This window comes from Amblyomma mixtum, chromosome 7 (assembly GCF_055824585.1).
Source record: "Amblyomma mixtum isolate Tamu chromosome 7, ASM5582458v1, whole genome shotgun sequence".
NCBI lineage: Eukaryota > Metazoa > Arthropoda > Arachnida > Ixodida > Ixodidae > Amblyomma > Amblyomma mixtum.
In genome coordinates this window covers 30,931,667-30,959,132 of record NC_143018.1, presented here as the reverse complement: position 1 = coordinate 30,959,132, position 27,466 = coordinate 30,931,667, and the positions used below count along the sequence as shown (strand labels likewise).

The window sequence follows — 27,466 nt, the reverse complement described above, 5'->3', positions numbered from 1 at the left end:
GCATCAAGCAGCCTTCACAAGCTTGCATGCAATCGTTTACAAGGATTCCGCGATATAATTGTTATAACGCGCGCATGGAGAGCGTCCACTACAAGAAGTTCACAGTTATGTCAGCCTCACATAGTATAAAATGGTGGTACGCTCCATGCTCAATATGCGGACATGAAAATGCTCGAGGTCCCGTTGGTTGTAATTAATCAGCCGGAGTCACTTCTAGTGACTGTCTCGCATGGATCGCGAGGAAGTGACAACCGCAGAGCACAGCAGCCGTAACACAAATGCTTTATTCCGATTGTGGTCCACGAAAACCGCGCTACTTGGAGCGAAGTTCAACACACGAACTGACGGTAAGCGTTGTCCGCTCACAGCTTGTTCATGCAGCTATGTTGCGCACTTACCCTCGCAGATTTTCCAAGCTCGAGACCTTTCCTTCTATATTCGCTGTCTAGCGCTGGCGAACACGTGTGTTGCGTTCGCCCTGTTCGGAAAGGGTGGATGTCCAACCGGCACGAACAGGGGCAGTACATCCTTGTGCAGTTCGGTTCCGTGAAGCTCGCAAACGATCGCATCCCACACCTTTAACTGTTTGTCGCAATTCGTGCAATCCACAACAGAGCATGTATTTTCTCTTTCCACATTTCCACTGCTGCGTCGAGGCATACAAGCCGGCGACTTAAGCCTGTTTCACATGCCAGCGAAAATGCTAGCGAATCCTGTCGCCGCGGCGGAAAAACCTGTTTTGAGTCGTCGCTGCGACGAGCGGCGAGGTTTCAACAAGTTGGAAATTTTCGCTGCGACGCGCCGCTCAATCGCTCAGTCGCTTGCATGTGAACCGGCCTTTACGAGGCAAGTAATGACTGGTAATGGCGCCGTGTTCCGAGCGCACTTGTGGCGCCATCTGGTCTCAAACGGAAGAACTGCGCGCTGCGATAGTGAACAGCCCTCCAACTGTTCAGCGGTGATGAGGTGGGGGTAGCGGTCATCGTTACCGATGTTCGTCCTTCGAAGTGTAACCGCTTTGAGACGTGAATTTTAACAACATCGTAGAAAGGTCGCGAGGAGCTCCTTAAAAATTAGTCGGCGTATTCGAGCTTCAAGTGAGCGAGCCTGAGCTGGAAGGAGGTCCCCACTTCGCGACGACGCCCGACGCCACTCTGGACTCGCAGTCGTGCCGTTGCAGAGGCGATGATGCGAAGACGCCTTTGCATAGCGACGGCAGACTCCCGGTAGCGTGACACCCGTAAGTGTTACCTTCGCCTCGATCGAAGCTGGCAGTCTCCTTTTTAGAAACGCCCGCTCGAACAGCCCCTTGAGACTCGAGTGCGGAAAAAGTTCCGGTGGAGCTTGAAATCTCCGGTTGTGACGCATCCTACGCTGGGGGCGATAGCTGTGCTTCTTGCCTTGCTCTTTCATACTTTTTATCGCTCGTCGACCGCGGCTCTGCAGTTAGCACGGGCGTTGCCACGCCCTGCGCTTTCAGCAGCGCTTGTGAAGAGGCAGCAAAACGCAGCCAGTCGATCACGGGCTTCTGCTGCTTGATCCAGTTTGTGTGGGCGTTCGCTCTGAGTGCTGCGGGTCTAACGGAAACTGAGGCGGCACCACCAACAATCCTATTGGTCACTCTCCGGCTCTAGCGGCGGGTTCGCGAAGACGTTGTGTTTGCAGCTGGAAAAGAAAACGTACCGACACTGAGCTGGGCTGCGCGTTTATGTCCGAGCACCTCCCCTCGATCCCGAGGCCCCGTTAGGTGAGACAGTTTTTGAAAAGCACCTTTCTTTGATATTCGTTCAGTTTCGCCTGATGGTGTTGTTATGACATTTCCGTTACACTGACCCCAGTGGTGGAGTGTAACGCATAAACAACATGGTTTCGTCACTCGTTGCAAGCCGAGCCGGCAAAATTGGCGCTATCCGAGGGCAGCTGAAGTTCAGTCGTGGCTAGAAATAAGTCGGTGAGCTGTCGGCATATTAGCACTGGGTACTTAAGCAAGGTGATAAGTGGGGATGGTTGGTACTTGATCTTTTGGCGAAATAACAGTTTACGTGAGAAAGGAGAGCCCCCAACTCTTCTGGCACTAGGTGCCCACGGCAAAACCTCATCTGAGGCTGTACAGGGGGAGATGGGCTGGGAACCGTTATAAGCACTTAAAGCTCACAGAATAATTTTGTAGAATAATGCCAGACGAAATTTGGAGGTTACAGGTGTGCGGCTAAGGTATTTAAATGCCTGTACAGAAAGAGCGTTGACTCACAGTATCTGAAAAGGACTACAAAGCTAACCTGTAAGTGTGCAAGGAAACAGGATGCAGAAATAGAGAGTTTGAAATGATAGGTAAAAAACTATGACGCTGAGAACTGGATTAAAAAAAAGCGGACTGCACCTGCACAGAAAATGAAAAAGACAAATCAGCAAGGAACCATTCTGTGATAACTCAAGTGGCAGTGCCCTACTCTGAAGCGAAATCGGGGTGTTTATAACACAAAGCTACAAAAGAAACTTTAACCAAGATGTGCAGTGTGTGGTGAACCCATAGAAACAATTAAAACATATTTTACTGGAATGTGGCAGTACCCATGCAGATGTCAATACTGGCACAGTCACACTTCCTGAGGCCCTAGGATTTAGAGATGACAAAGGTAATGTGAATAAATGTGCCATATAGACGTTAGCAAAAAGCAATTGGAAGATTGTTAGGTCAAAAGCAGGATGGTGACTTGAGGTAACGAGTTCAGGACTAAAATTTCGTTAGATGTAAAAGTCAGTAGACTTTGTATTTAAAGAAAAATTGCAGATTTACAGATAATGCCATTAAGCTTGACAAATTGGTTTATAAGGTTTATAAAATTATGAAGAAAAATAACTACTAAGTATGGTGGCACCTGTTTCAAAGGGGACCCTCCTAAAGGCCGGTTCACATGCAAGCGACTGAGCGATTGAGCGGCGCGTCGCAGTGAAAATTTCTAACGTGTTGAAACCTCGCCGCTCGTCGCAGCGATTACTCAAAACAGGTTTTTCCGCCGTGGCGACAGAATTCGCTAGCATTTCTGCTTTCATGTGAAACAGGCTTAACGTCCATCCATTCATCTATCTATTGTAAGCTTTGTCTGTGCTATCATATCACGGTCTCCTGACGCCAGGGGTGTCGCTGCACGGTCTAGTTTCCTTCTATTTTTCTGTTATCTGTATTAAAGAGGTTGATGCTTGAGTACAATCCAAAAGGGCAGACTGAAAAGACTAGGGCACGTTCAGTGTACGTGTACATGCTTTTTCAGCCTTTATAACTTTCATGTGCCCCTTTAGAGAACAGAGTTTTGTTCTGTACTGTGAACAGCTTGAGAAGCTAAACTATAGCATGACAAATTTTTTGCGTGCTCAATTCTAACTAGTTCGCGATATTTGTTTATAGTATTGGGTATTAAATGCATAGTGGAGAGAGTTCATTCTGTGCCTATTTTCATGCTGGATTTTGCTCAGCTTGTGTTAATTCAAATGGTAGGCACATGGTTGGTAGAAAATGCTCTGCCCTATGGCTACTGAAGCAAGTGACTTCATGGATGTTGCTGGGAGTGTTTCACAATCAGTTTTGTGCTCCAGGAATGTTTCACAATCAGTTCTGTGCTTGCAACACAGCCGGGGTTCCTTAGGCACTGTGCCATCACTTCTCTGGGTTACACAAGAGTGCTGCCTGTAGAAGCTCGAAGAAGGTTACTAAGGTGAAAGGGGGTGAACAGCACTAAGCGATGGGACCACAGAGGAGTGAACAGGCTACAAGGTCATCTGGTGTGTCCTTCGTTGTTCTCTTTCTTGACACTGCTCACTGCCTTTTCGCTGATAAGGGAGGCAGAAATGGGTTTCAGTTTTCCCGACAGAAAACAGTGGCTGTTCTATTCTTGCTGAAACGAGGATTACAGACCAGCTCCATGCTACACTGAAATGAAACCATATTACGTGTAAAAAATGAGTGAAAATTTCTGGGCTTTTGACAAAAAAGAACTGACATTTCTGCCAAAATGAGAGCTTCCCGATCCCTGAACATACTCAAAGTCCTCTCACAGAAATACTGGAGGTCCAGTAGGATCTGCCTTGTACACATCGATCGCTTCATTATACGCTTCTCGTTAGATTGTAGATGCCTAGTATGGGTCAGCAAGACCGTCATACTTAAAAAGACTACACCCAATACAAAACCTAGTTCCGAGTCTTTCAACTGGTGCATAGAGAACATTCTCCGTAAATAGTCTGTACACAGAAACAAATGAACCACCTCTTGCAGACAGGAGAACAATGCCTACGTGTGCTCATATGCTGAAAATAAGGTCTCTACCAAAACACCTGTGCTATACCATAGTTATGTGCATATCCAGAATACTCAACTCCTGAGATTATCCCGTGTCAGTTTCTGGTGCTCTTTGACCTCGGATGCTTTTTCTTATGTAAATACCATCAAACGATATCGAAGAGATGGATTGGCATCAAATATGCTGCAGAGCAAGACATGGAAAATGCAGAGCATGACCCACATTTCGAGCATAGTTTATTTGTAAATTAGCTTTAGGTTTAGTCAGTGTATGTACTGTTAAAAAAAAAAGACCTTTATCTATGTGCAGCGTGGCCAGTCTGAAAACCATCAGCTTGGAATTTTGTTTGGTCTCCATGACTGCACAACAAAGATGGCACAGCCAAGTGCAGCTATGAGAAAATTTTCATGCCGATACATTACAAGCCCTGCACTCTGAGTGTAGCTACTTTTGTTTCCAGGGGCTAATGTTGGTGAATGATAGCAGCCCTATGCTAGTTGCAACATTGCTAACCACCAGAGGTTTGGGCAGAGCAAAAACTTGCCATTTTTAACCTTGTGTTTTGTCTCATTGAAGTGGATTTCAGTGACCCCACTGTTGGGCCAAATGTGCCAAACCAGATAACCTGCTCCATCCTGATAAAACATTATGGGGCATCCAAGCAGTTTTTATGATGTGCAAATGCGATAGCAAGCGTAACTGCCTCCCTGGGTCACTGGACACCCCAATTGCGCTTTGAGGTACGTGACGGTGGGGACGCCAGCGGCCTATTGCTCCAGGAGGGGGGATGACATAATTTGCGTGCCGCGTTTCGGCGACGGGTTTCTATGAAGACGGAGTTTTCGTGCAATGAGCCAAGTAATGCTCTCACGTTAAAAATCACGAAAACTGTGCTAAACTGACCCAAACTCACTGCTTTCGAATTGGACGGCACTGTGTGCCGACTATCCAGGCAGACAGAACTGTAGATGTCGCCGCCATTTCAAAAGGTTTAAAGTTCGTTAAAGTCCACTTATGACGAACATGACAGTCACGCGGCATTCTTTCCTACGTCCCGAAGTTTGCATCAAATGGACAAAAGCCACCGTCCCAACACAGACTTCTGTGGTGAACTTTCTATGCCATATATGTATGCGCGAGCAGTCTTCGTGCCGCCGAAGTTTTGGCACATGTTTTCGAGCCGCTGCGCGTTTATATCTTGCTTACAAAACAGGAGCAGCACATGCGTCGAGGCGGAGACTGATCGATGCCCACAGGCTTGCGCGTCTTAAGAGTTCAGATTGGGTGGCCAATTAGGCCTAGCGCGAGTCAACCGATAGAGAAGGAGGGATGGGAAGGGCTAGAAGCGTTGCATTGCAGTGAAATCTCGTTAATGTGACCTCTGTTAATTATGAAATCGTATTTCTAACTGTTTGTGAGGTCTTGGCCTGTGCCTATGCAAGTCTATGGCGTCAGGCGCTCGCTCATTTGGACGCTACGAGTCTCGCACCGGTTAATTTGAAAGGAGGCTGCGTCCAGGTATGACCAGCACAGCAAGCAATCATCAAAATAGCCCTACTGAAACCTAAATTGCATGCTGTGGCATTCCGTGCACCTTGTGTATGCGCGCCGGTAGGCATGATGAAACACGAACTGCCCCTGTAGTGACTCGCACGGCCAGCACCGGCGAGAATGCAAAGATGACGAAGTGTGGCCAGCACGCACTAGCGAGAACGCTCGAATACAGCCCTCCTCGACAGCCCATGGTTACCCAACCACTCCTGCCAAGCCATAAGTGTTCCACAACAATCTTCGTGTCAAGCATGCCTGCACTCCATCAAGTTGATGAAGATAATCTAACACGGCCTGCCCATTTGATTTCAATATGGTACCATAGTTTCAGTTTCACTTTTCTTAGCTTAGCGCCAGCCCGCTGTGACGGCTATCTGTTGCGAATCAGTTAGCAAACAGAGCACAGCTGCATGCCGTTTCGGACCTTGATTGACACCACTGCGCATTCCCCTCGCTTGCATCCATATTATTCTTCCATTCTATAGTCTGTTACAACTCAAGAGCGGAGTGGCTGTGGTCCCTCAAAGGAGCCCCTCCAGCCTTGACCAATCCCTTTAGACCTATTAGAGTGAAATTGCAGGGGTGGCAGATGAATGGGGGGAATAGGGGGGAATAACCATTCATGAAAATCAGTCTACGACGTTGGCTGGAGAGCCTCCTTTGAGGGGCGTCTGTCGCTTCGTTCTGTATCTTACCATAGTGAGGGAGCCGAAACTGCGCGCCTTTTCTTGACGCGCCCGCTTGCGAGAAGGCTCCATCACTACCACGTCAGACCGGGAAAAGTGCAGTGGGGTTTTTATCATTTTTAAGCTGTTCTGCTTTGATGCTCCTGGCAGTGGGCTCGCAATAAAGCATTGATAGAAATGTGAAAAATAGTCGATGTCAAGCCTGTCTCAATAGCAGACAACCATTGGGCAGTCTTTAATCAAAAAAACTTTACAAAGATGAAAGCGATTCTTGTCAGTTTTGTCAAGGACATTCGATAATTCGAACTCCGGGTAATTGGAACATTTTCCTGGCTCCTTGATATTCGAGCTAACGAGCTTTTGCTGTAGTGTTGATGCACTCTGCATCTGTCCTGCGAGGCTGATGTGGAACTCGGGTAGCCTCGCAGTGAGCTCGAAGTTCCTGCGAGACGAGGCAATGCTGGGCTCGTAAGCAAAATTTTTTCCTGCTTTCTGTCGCATATGTGTTATGCCCATCGTTCTCATGTTGTGTGCTAAATATTTTTGATGCTCATGTTCACGATGGAGATCGTGGCCGCGCAGCACATTCCCACATGCGGGCTTCTGGCGCCTGTGTCTTCGCTACAACCTAGCACTACGTCCAGGAACCTATCTGACTCAGTGCCATAGCCACAATGCACATTGTAACTGCCGTGGATATCTCATTCGAGCTAGGGCTGTGCTCATTATAAACGCACAGCTGCTTGGTGTTGCTGCATTTTTACACTTTGCCATTCATTTCAGTTGTGTAGCATGGTGACCCTGGAGCTCTGCCATTTGTTTAAAAAATGGAGCTCTATACATCGTGCACGGTTAGTGCAGGCTTTGTGTGCACAGCAGGCAGAAATGTCGGCAATACTTAGCCAGTGCAGGGGCTGATCAAATCTGGCCTGGGCTGGTCAAATCTGGCCTGGCTCACAAGCATAAGGAGGTGACAGGGTCTGATTAATTGCTTTTGAGCTCGTCTTTGTGTCCTCTTCCTTTGTCCGTCGTTTTGTTTCGCGCTGTTCCCTCCCACGATGTATCAGTACAAACTCGCCCAGTTATCCATCCTTCTTTTGAGTGAGGCAGCCACAAGTGGGCAAGAAAATGTGATTGCACTGGCTGACATAAATGAGAAACTGAGGGATGTTGGTATGGAGGGTATCTAATAAAGCTTTTGAAGCTTTGTAAATAAAAGTGAAAAGCTACACATCAGCACATTTGAGCTACTGTGCTCAAAGGTATATTTTGCAAAGGTGTCTCCTCTTCAGTTATGCAGTGTAAAACTTATAATTGAAGACCTCTCAGGTGCGCCTATGTGTCAGTAATTAAATCCACCTTTACATTGCTCTCACTCTTTTTCTGGTGTTGTTTGCCAACCCAAGAGATTTGAAAACAAAGCTACAGGCTCCAGAGTGCTTCTAAACCTATGTTTTGTGCTCCAAAGTGCTCCAGGTCTAAAATTTTAGTGATCTGGACTGCTCTTAAATCGGCATTTCTGTGTTCCAAAGTGCTCCGAATTAGAAATTTTGCTGCTCCAAAAATTGCTCCAAATCGCATTTTACCAGTAGCATCACTGGGATTTGATTATGAATACTGCTCTCTTCCCCAGTGCAGGTTGACGCTGCAGAGGCAACATGCAGTCCTACGGGTGGTATGGCGCGCTCCTGCGCATCATCCTTCTCCTCATCCTACTGGCGCTACCCTCAGGTTTGTGCACATTACCCTCTTCTATGGTTGTCACCATACGTCTGCCATTTGTCCCCATATAACCATGTGGTTGTCCCCTTATGGTTGTCCCTATATGGTTATCCCCACTTGTTGTCCCCATTTGTTGTCCCCATATGGTGTCCCCATTTGTTGTCCCCATATGGTGTCCCCATATGGTTGTCCCCATATGGTTGTCCCCTTATGGTTGTCCCCGTATGGTTGTCCCCTTATGGTTGTCCCCATATGGTCTGATGTCACCGCATGGTCGTCACCGCGTGGGTCGTCACCGCATGGTCTCCCACTCTAGTTTTTCTTCAGGGGTGTAGTCGTGAATGGTATTAGTGGGCTTCAGCACACAAAACAATCAAATATCACATCTCCCGGCAAGCACATTATGACCTCTTTTCTGCTGAGTGGATTTTTTTTTGTTGTAGTCAGATACAACTTGGGTCTGCAGCGATCACCACTCAGAATTTCTCCTTGAGAAAAAGTAGTCTGTTGTTAAAAGTTCTTGTTACCTGAACAAAAATTTCACCACCATATGAAATTATGAGCTCAAGAATTTTGATGCCTCTGGCTTGTTTGATTTAGTCTAACATTAAAAAGCTGTTGATTTTATTTTTGTGTTTGGTCAGCTAATACAGGACGCCACAGACCGTGACCCATTGTTGCCATCTCATGTTTTTTTTTCTAAGTTATACCCTAGTATACATGCCATGTAGACTTACTGGCTATGACACTCTGCTGTTGAGCACAAGCTCACAGTTTTGGTTCTGACTTTGGTGGCTACATTTTCGTTGAGGTGAAGGACCTAAATGCACATGAGCAGAGATTTAAATACTCATTCACTACAGCATCCCTCATAGCCTGAGTCGCTTTGGGACGTTAAGCCCCCAAAAACCACAAACCATCATTAAAAAAAAGCACAGGTTGTCAGGAGTAATCCGGGGCAGGCCAGAATGCGACACCCAGGGATCTTGGTTTTGCCGCCCATCGGTCTGGCTGCCTGCCGATCAGTTTACTATTGGCTGGAACAGAAGGCGCCTAACTTGACAATGCATGATGCGCACAATTTTCCATTTTTGGCAGACTTGTCCACTGCTGATAAGAATCGCTGCAGCATCATCGCCACCACGCTGGCTGTGGAGCAATCGGGAAGTATTTAACCCGACATATTCAATTGTGTACAATGCGAATTTGGAGCTGAGTATGCAATGTATAGTTACGATTTCTTTGTTTCATACGAATTTAGTCTCCTTTATATCCAAATAGGCTTATTTTTATGTTGACTAGAAACAAAATCAATGACGGCGAGCCTGTAGCACGTCCTTCATCATTTTTATGTGTGCAGGTTTTGTCACCAGTAGCAGAATGCATCTTCTTCATCTTTGAAATAAACTATTAGGATCCCTTGATCATTCAGCACCCCTTAATCCTTTCAGGCTCAGTGATTCCAATTGGAATCGCCAAATTTAGAGGCCAACGGTCTTGAATTTAATGAGAAAGTCCTGCTGATTTGCAACAGTTCCGACATTTAGCAGTTCATCAACGTATGTTAGCGGCCTTTCATCTGACTGACGTGTGCTAATATGTAGGAAGGGATATAGAAACTGCATGCACTTTGCTGTCACCGTCGCTTGGTACCATGTCATCCCTTGCACCGTGTAGAAGAAAGAAGACAATTTTTTCTTTAATCACATGGAAGGGTAGAAGTACTCTATTTACTCGCATAATGATCGCATTCGCGTAATGATCGCACCCCTGAATTTTGTTGTCAAAATTCAATTCTTTTTTATTCCCCGTGTAATGATCGCACACTGAACTTTAATTTCATTTCATTTATTTGTCCCTTAAAGGCCCGAAGGCATTACATAAGGGGGGGCGTACATACAGGTTGGGGGGTAGTGGCAGAGAACACACACAAAAAAAGGGGGAAAAATACACGGGGTACAAAAAGAGTACAATAATATACAAACTAAAAGCAAGAAATAAACATACAAAAAGAAAACAAGGAACAGTTGGCACTTCGGTGTCGCAGTATGAATGTTTTACGAAGTGGAAAAACTCCGCTGCAATTTGTCGTGTGCCAAGTTTAGCCAGCGATGATCACACTTGCCATCTGTCAGCACTTGTCATCTGTCAGCACTTGCTGACAGATGCTGCCACTAACAGTGCAAGACATCAAAACAAAAATGGCAGAGCAAGACAGTCATCTGCACGTGCCATCTGTCAGCAAGTGGATGCTGCCACTAACAGTGCAAGACATCAAAACAAAAATGGCAGAGCATGACAGTCATCTGCACATACCATCTGTCAGCAAGTGTCGAGAATCACCGTCCGACAGTGCTGTCTGGTGGCAGTACTGCCTCCACAGCTGAATACATCGCCGCGCCGACCGCAAGCCGATCGTGCCAAGGAAACACCTCCGCGGGGGATCCCTGCCGCCAGCGTCAGAAAACTGTGCTTTTTTATTGCGAAAGCAATACTACTTGCACTTTCACGCCTTTGCCGTGCCGCGGCTGCGGCCGTGACCACCATCGTGCCGCGGCCGTGACCACCATTGACCTTCATTTGACCTTGATTGCATTAGATTGGATTAGATTGGATTGGACTGGATTGCACTGGACTGGATTGGACTAGATTAGTTTAGATTACATTAGATTAGATTGGATTGGATTGCAGTGGATTGGATCGGATTGAATTGGATTGGATCGGAATGGATTGGATTGTATTGTATAACCGATGTATCACCACAAGTCTAACCACAAGCACCACCACCAGCTACACTACCACCTGTACCATGGCGTAGGTACGGATATCGCTTTCGCAATTACCGGGCTTAACCAAGCTAAGCCACAGCGAATTTTTTTGTTCTCGTAAACAATAAGCCCTGGGATGCGGGAAAGAGGAAATCTTTTCCTTAGGATCCCTTGAAGAGTGTAACAGCGGGGTCCTACTCTACTGTTTTTTATTTTAATTATGAATGGTGGAATTTCTCCTGCATAATTTTCGCATTGGTAAGGTGCCTAGATTTCTGGATCTAGCTTAAGAATAGGAGGCAATTGCTATGGTATACAAATTTCCGCCTCTAAAAAAATTCTGGAGAAAACCTTGGGGACACCTCATTGCCAGTAGTGCAGCTTTGGCATTCAAAAACTAATTAATTATTCATAAATTTATCATTTCATCTTTTCAGTGTTTTAAAACTGCCGTTTTTTTTGTCCTCCATGAATTTTACAGGAACTTTCACAGTAGACTCTCTGGAGTCTTCTGATCCCTTGTGCCAAGTTGCATAGCCAGTGAAGCGTTTTGTTTAAGTGCAAATTAGTTTTAGGTTTTTCAGTTTTCGCAGTTCCCCGGAAGGTTTCTGCAGTTTGCATTCTTTCTTTCCTTCTAGAAATATTGATGTCGATGTCATGCATTCCCACCTTCAAAACCCCAAAGTCGTTTGAATCAAAGGGACACTAAGGACAAGTAGAAATTGGCATGTATCAACATGGTACCATGTTGTAATCATGAACAAACCACTCTAAACAAAAGCAGAGCTTTCATAAGGTAGAAAAGTGCTGCCACCAGTGGCCGGTTTCGTAAGTTAAATGCGCGCATTAACACCGATTTTTAGGCTGATCCCAGAGGCTGTGCTGCACTGCCATTCACAGCGCCTACCTGTGCTTTTTAAAGTCAGGAGTTTGAATACTGACGGCAACATTTTGAAATTCAATTTTTTGGGGATAAATGTGTCTTGTGCTGTCCAAAAGACATGAACGCAGCCTGGAAGGAGCTGAATAATCAACTTATATCGAGAATGGTAATTGGATGGAATTTTCGTCAGTGTTCCTTTAAATATTACTCTTCTACTTTGTTAGTCATGTTTGGTAATGTCGCTTGCGATGATGTTGCTGTAGGAAACATAAAATGAAGTAGAGTTCAGACGTGATCTCTAGTTAAAGTGTTTTCCAGTGTGCCGAAAGCAAAGTATTAGCTGCATTAGTATTAGTTGAGTTTGCACTGGTCTTCTTGGGGCCCAAAACCTGAAGAGGGTACCGGTCTCTCATTAGACATGCTTGGTTATCCACCATAAGGAACGGGATTTTTTACAAGATGTCAGTCTCTCAACAGACCTTTTTTGGTTTCTGTGCCATGTGTTAAAACAGCGGTAAAACTCCAGTATGAGGAGTCCAGACTGAAGTCACCTCTGAGGGAAATCAAATGTGAAGATTTTGCTGAAAACAGAGCTTCGTTTTGTATCACGAGTAACCACGATTTCGAAACAAGCAGGCATTCGCCTTGATTATCGCAGAAAGTAACAACCTTTAGAACATATTAACAATCACGTGCCATCTGGTTTTGAGCAGTTATTTTTCAGAGTTACATGTAAACAAATGAGTGCAGAGAAGAAAACCGCAATACGCCAGAAATACATACAAACATAGCCTCAGTGGTGTAGTTTTAGCCACTCTGCAGCTAGGTGAGTCGCAGCTTGCAAGTTTGATGCCTGTGGCTTGGGATATATTTCCTTCCTTCAGGTAAAAGTCCATAGGCAAAAAAGAAACAACAGTTGTTCCTGAAAAAAGGGGATAACTGTAATGGACCTGAATATTAGACCGTACTAAAGAAATAAAGTGCTCAGGGTGCTCAAGTTGAGACCTCATTCGTACGGTTCACGGCTTTGGTGGAAAAACTTTCAGAGAGCGGAGAGGGCTGCCCCCCACCACCCCCCCTGCCACACGGCCGCGTTCTAAGCGCTGGCGGTGAGGGGACCGGCGCCCTCGTCATCTATGTCTGCGACAGCGGCGAAAGGTCGTCTGCCAAGTGCACTGAGTCGGGCACCTGGCATCCGGCTCCACCACAATGCCCTGCTGGGAAAAGTTGGTTGTTTTTTCCCTTTCCGTTTCACTTTTTCGGCAACACTGAGAGAGTGCCGAAAAGAAAGGCTGGGTGGTAGGCACGATGAACTGCCATTTTCGCAGGTGGCAAGAACCGGAGCAGATGCTCTCTTTTCTGCGGCAGAGAGTTACCGTCATAGAGGCTCTCTGTACGGCCAGTGGGCAAAGCTTCTGACATCCTTCTGTTGGCCGTACAGCTCTTGTCATATGGCTTTCGAGCTTGCGTGCAGCTTCCCTGTTCTGGTGTGGCTTTCATCAGGATTGGTGTCCTCTTTGCTGCATCCATAGCTAATTGAGTGCAGCTGGGGACGGCACTTTCTGGCTTCTCTTGGCCTGGCTTGACCTGGGAGCGTTGCGAACAGCACTGCTATTTCTTCTTTGAACTGCTTGCCTGTCCAGTGAAATGGAGGGCTATCCAGTCTTATTCATAGTTTAAGAGAGGTGTCATGGGTGATTGTTGTGTGGAAGCTGTTGCGGATAAGTATGGGCCTCTACTTCCGCCTCTACTTCCTTCCGCATCTGGGATTCTCGGCTGAGTCAAATGCCGAAAAGTCTGGCTTGAGCATGAGGCCTGACCTTCGACCTATTCTTCAAGGCTTATCAATATACACAATCTTTCATTTTTGTTCCTATTTCTTTCGTCTGAGCAGCATATCTGTCTGAGCTTCCGCGATCTTCTTTTTCATTCTTCCTTTTCTGCTTCTGCGGCTTCAGAACTTGAAATTAGGCCGGCGCCATCGTCTCCTTTCATTTTATTTGGCTCAGATTTTTTTTTTGTTAATAAGCCACTGCCACTTTACAGACTGTGCTGTAGCTTATTTTCCTCTGTTCTTTCCTCCATTTATGCCTCACTGGGATCTGAAGCTTGATGAATGAGCTGACTGTCGTTGGCTTTCTACCCGATTTGCAGCCATACTCGTGCATTTTGAAGACAGTTTTCTCTAGTAAGGAGCAGAATTTTTCTTCTGCCCTGGGAATTTCCTCGAAGGTGGTGGTTCTCGGCATCCGAGTGTTGTCTGCGATTGTGCCTTTGCTGCCGAGGCTACTAGCCAGAAAAAAGTTTTTTTTTTGTTGCTGAGTCACTTGTTGGAGGACCTGTTGAGGGTTTTATGCTTTTCATTCTTGAGCTTGTGAGTGGGAGCTTACACAAATGATGCCAGCAGATCTACAGCTCTTTGCCAAGGTGTTTCTATGCTCTGTGCTAGAGCTCTCTTACTTGCAAACTGCTGTGTGTTTGTTGGCAATTAAGGTGAGTGGAACATACGTGCGCTTAAGCTTGTTAAACTCGCATAATTCTTGGGCTTCAGGCATGAGCTTCAAGCTGGGCTGAAGCGCTGCTTCAGCATCTTCCTTCTGTGGTGGGTGGTGGTGCCGACGATGCTGCAACCAACATGTGTCCCTGCTTCCTATTAGCCCTACCTCTTGCTACCCTTCAGTGCATGAAGCAGGTTGAATTATTTCTTTTTTTTTGTTAAGCTGTTGTGGTATTGCTTACATATTTTTGTGAACCTTCATTTTTTGTCCTGGCTTTACCACCCCCGAGTAGCACAGCTTTACATGCTATAATGTCCACTGGTGCATATATTTTTTATTTATGGACTTGGGAGCGAGCTTTGGTTGAAGATGTATGGATGCCTTGTGACAAGGAGATTCGATGAAAAAGATGGATGCCACGTGACAAAACTAATGCCATGAGCCCTAACATTAACTGAAAACTGGATGACCAGTGGATGTCTGATGGGAGTTTATAAATTAGCGGAACTGTTTGCAAGAACATAACATAGAGGAACAAAAGCAAAAGAAAAAAGCTCTTTTCAAATTGAAGGTTATTAGTCTTTAATATGTTTAATGATGCCTGCTTTTTTTGTTATCTTTGATGGCATTTTGGTTCGGAAGATTGTTTGTTGTTTTTGAGCAACTATCACTAACTTGGGAGTCAAAATATTGTTGCAATAAAGTTGAGACTAGAGCAATGCCTACTAGTTGGAACTATCATTTGGCTGAGTGTGCGTAGATTCTGTCATGAGATCCTGGCCATGCAGATATGTTAGGTGTGCAATGTTAGTCCTGAACCACAGTGGAATAGCCAGTCATCTATTGGCTTCATTTTTGATGCTGGAGCCAAATATCTGCCTTCCCTGGGTGCCTGTCAGACATTTTAAGCATTTGCCTTTGGATTTCCTGCAGGCATCCAGAGAGAAACCAAGTGATATTCAGAACACTTGATTTCCCATGTTTCCATTAAACCTACTGCCTTCTTTCAAAGAGGCCATTTTGAACTACCGAAAAGAAGGCACTAGCGTTGTCCAACTTTGAGTGGGTGCAGAAGAGGGCATCTTCAAAAAGGGCCTAAGTGAAGGGGAGTTGACTGAGGAAATTCTTAGAGGTCAGCCTGGCCAAATAAGATCTAATAAATTTGTGGTGAAAGGAAGGGCAAGGAAAAAGAAAGAGAATGACAGTAGATGTTACATGCCACTGTTTGAGGTATACAAGCTGACAGCAGAACTGCTTTCAAAGCCCCTATCAAAAATGCAAAAGATGCAGCCAACCATGTATGATTAGGGAATTAGAGTATGATGCACATATGCAGCATAGACTGGGAACATGCTACACACACTGGGAACATGCAGCGCACACTGGGAACATGCAGCGCACACTGGGAACATGCAGCGCACACTGGGAACATGCAGCGCACACTGGGAACATGCAACGCATACTGGGAACATGCAGCGCACACTGGGAACATGCAGCGCACACTGGGAACATGCAACGCACACTGGGAACATGCAACGCACACTGGGAACATGCAGCGCACACTGGGAACCTGCAGCGCACACTGGGAACCTGCAGCGCACACTGGGAACATGCAGCGCACACTGGGAACATGCAACGCACACTGGGAACATGCAACGCACATTGGGAACATGCAGCGCACACTGGGAACATGCAGCGCACACTGGGAACATGCAGCGCACACTGGGAACATGCAACGCACACTGGAAACATGCAACGCACACTGGAAACATGCAACGCACACTGGGAACATGCAGCACACACCGAGAACATGCTGAGAAAAGGAGTAATGTGACAGGGGCAGAGTAATTCAGCAGCTCACAGCATGGATTAAAGGGGGGGCAGTACATTCCCTCCATTAATAGGCTTTAGGGGTGCGGGGGCACAAATTTTAACTCATGTTCTCCCCTACTCCGTCTACCACCCCATGAATGCACATTGTGCGCATGTTACTCCTCCCCCTCCTCCGCTCCCACTCAGGTGGCCTGCATGGCTGTGCCCCCTTTCCTGGAACGTTGGCAGTAGAGAGGTTGAAAGGCACCTCCTTTGTCCCCATCTGGTCGTCCTCAAAGACGGGAACAAGTTGACCCCGTAATATCATGTTACTGTATATTAGACCATTATTTGCAGTTTTACGGTGACAGCAGGTTAGGGCAAGTTTCCTGGTTTTGCGATGCATGGTGGCGCTTTGGCAGTGTGGAACAAAGGAGTGAGAGGAGGAAAGGATAAATTGCGGTGCTCTCTGTGTGCAGTGGTGGGAATTAGTGCTTGTGTCCTGTGTGCATGACATGGTCTGAGTGGTTGTGCATAGTGATGCCGAAGCCAGGGCATGAAGTGCCACCACACAGGCTACAAAGCAGGGCTATTCGCCCAGAGCACTAGAAGACACTAGAGAGAGAACCGCCCAGAGAACTAGAAATAGCATAAAGCAGCACCAAGATCATCTCAATTGGAACACTTTGATCGAGGCAAAACACGAAAGTCGCCCGTGTGCTGTGTGATCTCAGTGCGCATTGAAAGAACCCCAGGAGGCCCTCCAATACGGTGCCCCTCATAGCCCATGGCTTGCTTTGGGGCGCTGAACCCTGCAAAACTGACTATACAAAAAAAAGAAAGGAAAACAGAACAATGAAAAAAAAAGTAAAACATAGTAACGATGTCTTTGTCATCACAAACTACTGTGCAGAATGTCGCATTACACAGGCGTTGTAACTGTCAGCGAGCGTTTTTTTTTTCTTTCCTATTGTTTCTATTCCGCTTCCCAACTTGACATGATCATGCCAAATGTTCATGCCAAATGTTCATGCTGTAGTGTTCTGCCCTGAAACTGGAAAGCGCTGTCGTGAACTTTCTCCTCCCCTCTTCCACTCGTGGATGCCTCTGGACCTCAGTTTGTCCGAGGCTGTTGCCTTTGGCCTTTGCATGCCTTTACTTTGTGGCTGGCCTGTGGGTGAGCGTTCGTTGCTCCTCTCTTGCAGCGGGCGACTGTACGTGGCGAGAACTGGAGGACGACATTACACACACGGAGGGCGATTACCATGCACTGCCAGACAAAAGCAAGTCTGTGTTCAAAGAGGGGGAGACTGCCCCGTACAAGTGCACGGGTGGCTACCTTCCCGCGAGTGGCAGTCCCCGAAGAGACATTGCCACCTGCCGGAACAACAAGTGGGAGAGGCCACCGAACAGTCTCCTGCGCTGCAATCGTGAGTGTTGAAGCAAGCGGAAGTTTTATGTGTCGCCAGTTTTAGTTGGCAGCCATTGAAGGGGCACTGAGGGCAAATTGAAGTTCGCCAGTATCGATGGACTATCGGATTGGCTGGACAGAGAGGCTGCATTCACTAAAAACAGAGCTCTTATAGCAGAGAAGGCCAGGAAATGAAATGAAAGTATCGCCACCGCTGGGCTGTTTTTATGAGCAAACTGCGGTGCCATTCACACAGTTTTCAGCACAGATCACTGAGGTTAGGTTGCATTGCCATTCACTTTGAAATGACGATCGGGGAATCCTTTCTAGTGCCAGCATGAAAGAGTTCGAATCAAGCGGTTGGAAATCCAGCTTTCTTGGAAATAAGTGCATCTCTTGCTGCCGAACAGACATCAGCACAGTAGAGCACGACCATCTCGTAAAGCCGACCGTCCCATAGAGCGGAACAGTAGATTTTTAAGGCGGAAGCCTTTAATGCCTCATCGTTGTAAGCAGGGGTTGTTGACAGAAATGTCGCGCTTTTCAATTGGTCGAAGCGGTCGTGACGTCACAGTGCATGAATTTCAAACGGGGCCAATGGTACTTTGGCTAGTAGCCATGCAACCAATTAAAGGGGTCGTATATAGTGATGCTCCAAGTAAGTGGGAATGAGTTTAGTTCATTGCTTAATTACCCAATTAGCCTAATTAACCTTTCTAGTCAGGCCGGATAAATAAATAAAACCGGGTAGGAAATTTGTCGAGTTCGGGAATCGAACCCTGGTCTCTGGAGTGCGAGACGAGCATCCTAACCACTCCGCCATTCCAGCTCGATGGTTTGGAATGAACAAAGGTGCGTCTAGTGAATATGGAGTCTTCGTTCACTCCCATCTTCCTCCCTTCCCGTTACAGCGAGGTTCAGGTGTCCACCGAGATATGCTGGACAGATACATTTGCTTTCCTCAAAAACCAATTTACCGATGAGCAAGGCGTAGAACCGAATGGGCGATGGCGTTCTATGGACTCCCTGGCAGCGTTGCAAGACGCTGTCGAGTTTCACTCTTAGAGGCGAAGCTTAACATCTTAACAACACATCAGTGACACAAGCAGCAACGCCTCGCTTAAGGCTTTCGCCTCACCGCACTTTAGGCCGCCGCGGTGGCTGAGTGGTTATGGTGCTCGGCTGCTGGCCCGAAAGACGCGGGTTCGATCCCGGCCGCGGCGGCTGGAATTTCTTTGGAGGAGAAATTCTAGAGGCCCGTGTACTGTGCGATGTCTGTGCACGTTAAAGAACCCCAGGTGGTCGAAATTTCCGGAGCCCTTCACTACGGCGTCTTTCATAGCCTTAGTCGCTTTGGGACGTTAAACCCCATAAACCAACCAACCAACTCACCGCACTTTAGGTCAACAAAGTGCCCCCTCAATTTTTACCTGGAACAAAAATTGGTTGGCGTTGTCGCCATTGTCCTGTAAATGTTTTTGCTTCCCCCTAAGCATTATAGAGTGATGCAGGAAAAACTTATCACAAAGTGATGGTCATAACAGTGAAGGAGTGAGGGGGGCAGGTATCCAGCCTGTTTTACATGCAAGCGAAACTGCTCGCGATTTCTGCCGCTGCGACGCAAAAACCTGTCTCGAGTGGCCACAGTGACGAGGTTCCAGCAAGTTGGAAATTCGCTCACTTGCTTGCATGTGAAACAGCCTTAAAGGTTCCCCTTTTGGCCTTCCTATGTAGAATGTGGGTGAACCATAGATTCTGTTATTGCTTTAACTTCTTGCAGGCTGTGCGAGGGTTTCCTTTTTTTTTCTTCTTTTTTTCTGCGCTCACATTTTATTTATTCTTACTGCTTCTTCTTCTGTGTTAAACTATGCAGCTTACTGTTGGTGGTGGCATTGTAAGTAGGCACATAATTAAGCACTCCTTCCTTGTTTTATGGGAAGCATATGACACCAAAAAAGAAAAAAAGAGGTCAGAAAGCAAAACAGTAGGATCTCAGTAATTCAATATTGGTAAATTTTGAATCGTAGATAACTTGTAGAACCTCTACGGTCTAACAACCTTGCGTGTAAATTTTGCCGGAAAAGAAACATATTGTAGAACTATATCGATACTGGAAAAGGCAGATCAGGAAAGAATTTTTCTATGATAACTCAAGAGGCAGTGCCCTACTTTTTGAAGGTAGATCAGGGTGTCTTAGAACGCGCAGCTACAAAAAGAAATTTAACGAAGAAGACGGACACATGTGCAGTGTGTGGCAGATAAGTGGAAACAATTGAACGCCTCATACTCAAATGTGATGGTATTCATCCGGATGTCGATGCAGGCACAGCCACTCTTCCTGAGGCCCTAGGGTTTAAAGATAACAATGGTCATGCAAATAAACGTCCAGTGGAACTTGGTAAAAAGCGATTGGAGGATTGGTGACTGAAAAGCAGAGATGTGGCATAAGGTTAAAATTGTAGGAAACCGCAGATAAAGATGATGGCTAATCTTAATGTTAATTGCCAACACAGTTTAAAAAAAATAAAGAAAAGCTGAGCATGGTGGCAATTGCCACCACCCCGTTTCAAAGAGGGCGCTCCTATCCATCCATCTAACTCGAGCTGGCAGCTCGCACCAGCTCTGTGAATTTGAAGACCCGGGGTGCTCTGTAGGAATGCTTGTGTTTGCATCTGGATCTTCCATCTGAAGGCTAATACCCCTGTCAAGCGGGCAAGTTAAGTGCACTTACGGGGAGTGCGCTTTGGCATCCCGAGTGACACTTTGGGCTACGCGGTGCTAAACGGGAAAGCAAAGTGCACTCATAGTAAAAAAATAATTGCTACAGAAAATGAGCGGAATTTCTGAACAGGCCGATGGAAAAGAAAAAAGACTAATAATATTTGATTGCTTAACGTGATAGTACAAATAAAGCGAGGCTCAACAGTTTTTAACGATGAAAAAAAATGAAAATAGCAGAAAAGCCAAGACCAGCCAAGACTATCCAGAATTTCGACAACAAACAAGATGGCGTCGGGCAGCGATGTTGCATCTGATCACGTTTACTTGTTTTGTTGCTTCGCTTGTAGCTATAACCAACGAACTTTTTTCTGAAAACAGTGTTATAGCACGTAAAATAAAGTTGTAAGTACTTTTTATGCATTATAAATTTTGTACCATTGGAACCGCTGGCGTCGAGGCTACGCACTCGGCCAGCAAAGTGTGGTCCGTGAACGCACTCCTGGCGGAGTGCACTTTCCCGCGAGTGACACTCCACTTGCGTCGTTTAGATGCGGCAAAGTGTACTTACAGCAAAGTACACTCTCCGTAAGTGCACTTAACTTGCCCGCTTGACAGGGGTATTACTGTGCAACTGATGCTCCTTCACTGAAGTTCGTGTCTGTGCCCTGCAGCTGTGAACTGCGGCCACCCGGTTCCCGGTGGCAGCTTTGCGCACGGCCGCCTCAACGAGTTCGTATTCAACTTCCCGCGTGTGGTGACATTCACCTGCTTCTCGGGCTACCACCTGGTGACCCACGACGATCAGCCCTGGGAGGACTTCTACGAAGTCTCTTGTGGAGCTGATGGCAAGTGGAGCCGTCCGGCGCCTAAGTGTGTGGGTCAGTAGGGAGATGTCTCCATCATTTAAGTTGCGATTTTGGTGCTGTGCTCGACTAGCATGCGTCTTTCATATGTCACCACCATCATTGTCATTCTTCAGCGTCTATCCCCTGTCTCCGTTATTCCTTGCGTCCTTCATCGTAAGTGTACAGTGGAAAATTGAAGTTCACGAAGCTTGTTCTGCAGCTGCTCGCATATCAGACCTCTGTGCATGACATAGACACATTTGATCCGCCAAACTTCGTTACGAGAAATCGTATTTTTATTATATGGTTCCCATTACTCTGTCACCATTACGTGACACCTGGTGGAAGCGCTGGGTAACCCAAGATGCCCGGCTGTTGGTCTGTCGTGCGAAGCCTGCAGAATTGCTTCTTGTAAGCTGTTCAGAACAACAAGGAGGTACAGGTTCATGTTGGGGGCGAAGTTATTCTACACGAGAATGCTATTTTGCAGACAGAAAGAGGACAAACCACGCTTGAACTCTGCTTGGGCGGGGGGGGGGGGCGGGGAAGAAGGCCTGGATCATTTGTGACAAGTCTGATCGCATCTTGCATCACAAGGAAATGATAAAGCAGAGTGTTGGGGCTTTGAGCATGAACAGACAAACAGTGCAAAGATTCATGACAACATTGGGTGCCATGGTGCCATTTTTCTTTTTTTTCAGAGGTGGTGTGTGCACATCCTAGTCCGATCGCCAATGGCAACATCGACGTTCCGCATGGAATTCTCCGTGAAAACTCCACAGTGCGGTACACCTGCAATCCGGGTTTTGTGTTGGTTGGCCCCGCCGAGCGTCGCTGCACTAACGAAGCCAAGTGGGCAGATAACGAGCCAACTTGTGAAAGTGAGTGCAGGATGCATTTGCCAGCTTGGGCCTATGACATTTATTTATTTATTTATGGTTTCTCAGTGGTCCTTTGTGGGGCTGACCTTTGCCAGTGCATTTCCAATACTGGGTGGGTGGATTACCTGTGTTGCTTGGGGCATTGTAAAAAGGATGGTTGCAGTTATAAAGTACTAGTATACTCATATGCATTACCACAAAAACGAGGTCGAACCATGCAAAGACATGGCATGACACAGTATTGTGGCAAAATGAAGTGAACAATGTAGAAACTGAGAAGACACATTACTGTTAACATACAAAACACTGAATGCGGGAAAAAGACTAGAGTATTTTAGGTATCCCAAACGCACGGAACAGTGTAAACAACCCAAAAATTAAAAAAAGGAAAATAATATGCGAAAGAAGGAACGGTGATACGTAGGTAGAAATGTAAGAAGGCTTGCATGATGCGTTATGATATCATTCAAGGGTGCAGTGAAGACTGTGTCAGAAAAAGAAACTATCTCTTATGCACTGTAATGAATGGACAGATGTTTCCCCGAGTACTGAAGCCGAAGAAAAAAAAAATTTTGGAGCGCAATCAAAGCACAGTTTCTTTGTGTTGCCTCTGTGCTGTGGAATTTTCACTGCATTGGTGATGACAGGAAAAAAAAAAAGAAAAAAAAACTGAGTGTATTGTAGTCAACTGTTTGAATGGAAAATTCATTTGAACTGTGGAGAGTTTGCGTTAAGGAGGCGCTTTTTTAATCTACTTGATGTTGATGGGCGTCGGTTTTAATAAATTGTGTTTGCACGTAACAGGCACAGTTTGCGCACTTGCAACCGTAGCACTGCTGCGTGCAGACACTACGGCTGGATTCACACACTGCGTTGCTCATAAAACGGTGCAGTGTAGTGCGTTTTGTACAATTTGTGTGCTGTCTGTGTATAGCGTGGCATAAATGTTCTTCCCCATTGAAAAAAAAAAAGGTAATTTTTTGCTTTTTGCTTCTTTGTGCTAGTCTCCTCTGTACAAATAAGCTAATCGGTCTGCCTCTGTGTAGGAAAGGTGTTGTGCCTGCAAGCATTTCCTTGTGAAAGTTGATTGACTTTCAGTGGCCTTTTTGTGCGAGTCAGTGGGAAATGCCGGGTTTTCGAAAGTGAAATCAACACCCCGAGCTGTGCTGCATATGAGCTGCATATGAGTTGAGAATCTCAAGCTCGATTCTGTTGCCAGGTTTGAGTGTGTGGCTTCTCGAACACCATGGCCACTCTTGAATGAAGGTGAGAGGCGAAAGCCCTAATGTAGTGGCACATTGATGAAGGGCAGTGAAAGTATGCCTAAGCATTCGACTAAGGTGTGACCGGTAGCCCATGTGTAGGTTTTCTCTCCCAGTAATTTGTTTTTTTTAATCCCCACCTTGGAACTCCTCATCTGATCATGAAGTGCACGTGTATAATCTATAACCTTTGACCTTGGTGGTGCTGCCTGTGATGAAGATGCAGCAGGAACCAGGAAAACTGGTTTTGATAAAGTAGCAGTACGGCATATTATTTGGCATTTGCATGGGCTGTGAGCAAAGGAGAGGAGCCCTTTGTAATGCTTGCTGTGGCGTACAGTCTGGGAGGTAGGAACTAGGAGCAGTACAATAAATACACTAGCACAGGGGTTCTCAAACTTTTTTGCTTGGAGGAACCCCAAAAGCCTTCAATAAGTTCCAAGGAACCCCCCCCCCCCCTTCCCCGCTTTCACTTACCAGCAATGTTGTCAAGTGCATTTTTGCAAACAGAGAGTTTCAAAAGTTAAATGTTTATTACACACATTAATACAAATACTAATGTGATGGGTGGTACTGCTTCTCTTTTAAGAGCAAGTCAAAGCGTGGCTCAGTAGCACTCAGAGCCAGTCTCATATCAGCTGCCGGGTCAGGGCCGGTGAGGGTTCTCGCGGAACACAAGAAGACAGCCCGCGGAACCCAGTTTGAGAACCCCTGCACTCGCATATGTGAAGGCTTGTATTCTCTGTAGTATGGAGCAAAGTTCTGATTGGAAGTTCATTACCTCGGTGTGTCCTTTTCACATCTCTTGCCCCGTTTTACTTGATCTCGTCGGCATCCCCCCCCCAAAGACAACCTGTGGTTTCTCTTAGGGGAAACACTTTCAGGGGGCTGCAGTCCACCAAGTCCATTGTTGCATGGCCGGGTCATTGGTCATGACGGCCACCATAAGATTGGTCACACCATCACCTACAACTGTGACTATGGCGATATAAGAACAACGGCCAAGTGCACAGAGTCTGGCAGATGGGATCCCGACCCGCCGACATGCCCCGCGGAAACAAGTTTGTCCATTTTCTCGCCGCTTTGCCTGCATTTTTCTCCACTCACGGGCTTTCGGGGCACTAAGGCTCGCACCCTTTGTTCTTGCATGTTCCGCTGTGTTCTGTGGAGGTTGCCACATCTTGTGATGCGACAACTTGTCTCTGAATGGCTAGTTCCAGCACGGCTTGTGGCAGGAGATTCGTTGGGTTTTTATTGCTTTTTTTTTCCCCCATGCCTTCCTCGCATGTTGGTGCTGGTTGTGATGATAATACTTGTCCGGGATGCTTGGCTGTCTTCTTCTTGGCTTGGCCTCACCTGTAAACATGTTGATGCTTCTCTTGGTTCCCTAAACCCCTTGACACTAGGTCGCAAATGAGCGTGGCTCATGATCCTTTACGGTTCACGCATGGTGACTCATTCTGATGCACAGGTTGCTTGCCAAGCGTAATGTTGCAGGCTTGCTCCAGCATTTTGTAGCCTGCGACTTGACATCTTTCTGCTTTGCCTGCTTTGTTGTTCTCTCATCAAGCTCACCCCGATAGTAATAAGGTCAGTATCTTTCTGTTATGCCAGATTGGTGACCTATTGCACTAGGCTGACCTTTAGTGGCTTGATTTGTTGTCTGCGTATGCACGGTCAGGCATCTTCCGCGTTCAGTTATCTCTGCACCACTGGCAAGTGACACTTGCCTGTTCTTGCACGGTCTTTTTTCTCCTTCTTTCTTTCATATCCTCTGCTTGAAACGGGGGCATTGGTCACAATGGCCCTGCTCTAGCATGCTTTCTTGTTGCATTTTTTGTTCACCTCAGCGTAGTTTTTGAGCTTGAGATTCCTGAATCCTGCCCCTGGTTGCCACTCTTGTCTTGCTTAAAGCTCTATTTCGAAGTTGTCTTGAGATGATTGTCACCTTGTGTTGTGTTAATCGCTCGAAAGTGCCTGTCTCTTTGGATGAAGTGTGGTCCTAAATTGTGTTTCTTTTAAAACTAGGCCCAAGTGTGACTGAGAAGAATTTTCAAACATGTCTCTGCCTGGACCATGGTGTCTGGCACTTCGACCTGGCCCCGCTGGTTGCCGGGCAGTTTTTTCTGCTTTCTGCTTCTCTCTGTTTTGGCTTCCTTCTATCTTGTCGTCTTTGTATCGGGTTTGGTCTTGCTGAGGTTGGACTGCTGAGGTTGTTGTGCAACTGCTAAAGTAGCTTTCTTTTTTTGCTCTCCGCTTTGATAAACAATAGCACCAGCACCAACACCCAAGCCCAAGCCGGCTTCAACCACCAGTACCACCACTCGCCCACCGCCGTCACGTTAGTATTGAAGATTACTTTTTTTTTGTCACAAGTTTGTTGGATGCGTAGGTTGAAAACTGGAAAGGGGCCAGCAGAATTTTATACTTCAATTGCTTATAAAGAAGAAAGGTGCGCATAAAAAGAACAGCAAGTTTGTCTAGCTAATGCTTAGGCAAATGACACTCAAGGACACATGGCCTTACTTTGGAAAAGTTACAGGCAAAAGTGGCTAAAGATGTATTATCTACGGATTTTTTTTTTCTTTGTCTCTGACTGAGAAGAGGCTTCTCATGTTCACAACATGCTCAAGTATGTGCACTTTGGAACAAGCCTCTGCATCAATGCGAAGTGTTGATGTAACTCAGTACATGGGATTGTATCTACAGAAAGCGAATGCACTAATGGAAATGGACAGTGAAGCAGCCATGCAAGCTTACCTGTGCATATTTCATCCTGCCTTTGGGAAAACTGGGGTGGGAAGGAGGGCCATTGGTCATGTCAGCAACACCCTGGTCTTTCCACGAACATGCAGACCTCGAAATCAGGAACACATTTGATCTTTTCTTTTGCCTGCATGTTCGCGCACCCTTGCACACTGCAGCTGCCCTTTTTTTAGAGCGCAGCTCTTTGGCGGCCGTTTCTGCGTTTCGTCGCCGTTGTCCATCGTAACCAGCAGTGGACACCTCGTGCTTTAAGCTGTGAAACCAGTGCGGCGGGAGCTTGGAAAGCAGAGGATAAAATTGTTAAATTGGTTTCTGAGGGAAGGAAATGGTGCAGTATGTCTCACACATCTCGGTGGACACCTGAACCAGAGGGAAGGCACATAACTGCCTTCTTGGAACAGTGGACACCTCGTCCTCCTCATCATCATCATCATAATCATCATCATTTCTTAATCTCATCCACCCACCTAACTTTCTGCCGCCCCCTGCTATGCTTGCCTTCTCTTGGTATCCACTCCGTTACCCTTAAGGACCAGCAGACACCTCAATCGTGCTTTAAGCTACGTGGTGGTAATGAGATGAGTGCTGCATGCGTTGTCGATGTTGTGCCAGAAAAGCTGTGCTGAAGCCATAGGCCGTCGGCGTTGGCATTGACAACGTTTTACACTCCGATCATTTTAAGGAAAGAAGGTGCGCATAACTGGCTCCCTGAGTGTGTGTACGTTGCGCTCGTGTGTGTGTACGTGTTTTTCCCTTCCGTCTTGTGTTATTCTGCGCACAGTTTTCTTGAATATGTCACTACACCAACTGGCCCAACATTCTGCTCTACTAAATGGCTCCCTGGGTCAGTGGACGCCTAAAATCGTGCTTATAGGTACGTGGGGTGATGAGAGAGAGATGTGGGATGCATGTGTCAGCGCTGACAATGGTGAGCGAACTCTCGAGATCAACCATTAACTGCCACCTGCAAGGGGGCCAGGGTGGGTGGGGACTTTAATGTAGATATAGAGACAGACAGGAATTGCCACTTATGCGGGAGAACATCCCGTTCCTCTCGCTCGTAATGCCTCCCACAGCTGTGACAACCTCGCGAAATACTTTCATAGACCTAGTCTTTCAGAACCAGGCATTGGTGCAGCAAATCGAGCATATATCCATCAATTTCTCCGTCCACAAAGCTTCCTTCATGACAATCAAGAACTGTTAGTGGAGTGTTTCTTGAAGAAGGAATATGTGTTAAAAATAACGTGTTGTCTGCAATTGTACATACATGTCTTGCTCGAATTATTTGCCTCAATCTATCGAAAAGCTGGACTGCGCTCAAATTTTGCATTAGGAAGTAACGTAACCGTTGGCAATTTT

General features: G+C 46.4%; 1 protein-coding gene across 1 annotated transcript in view; it reads left to right on the top strand.

The window, feature by feature from the left end:
• The first annotated feature begins 927 nt into the window (after window positions 1-927).
• Window positions 928-27,466, top strand: part of LOC149335542 (P-selectin-like) — a 33,944-nt gene continuing 7,405 nt past the window's right edge. The window contains exons 1-8 of the mRNA XM_089552168.1: window positions 928-1,240; window positions 8,169-8,266; window positions 12,955-13,134; window positions 17,424-17,648; window positions 21,022-21,228; window positions 21,897-22,076; window positions 24,223-24,399; window positions 25,611-25,679. Of these exons, the coding sequence (XP_089408294.1) occupies window positions 8,194-8,266; window positions 12,955-13,134; window positions 17,424-17,648; window positions 21,022-21,228; window positions 21,897-22,076; window positions 24,223-24,399; window positions 25,611-25,679 (1,111 nt within the window). The 5' untranslated portion in view covers window positions 928-1,240; window positions 8,169-8,193. The remainder of the gene's footprint in view (window positions 1,241-8,168; window positions 8,267-12,954; window positions 13,135-17,423; window positions 17,649-21,021; window positions 21,229-21,896; window positions 22,077-24,222; window positions 24,400-25,610; window positions 25,680-27,466) is intronic.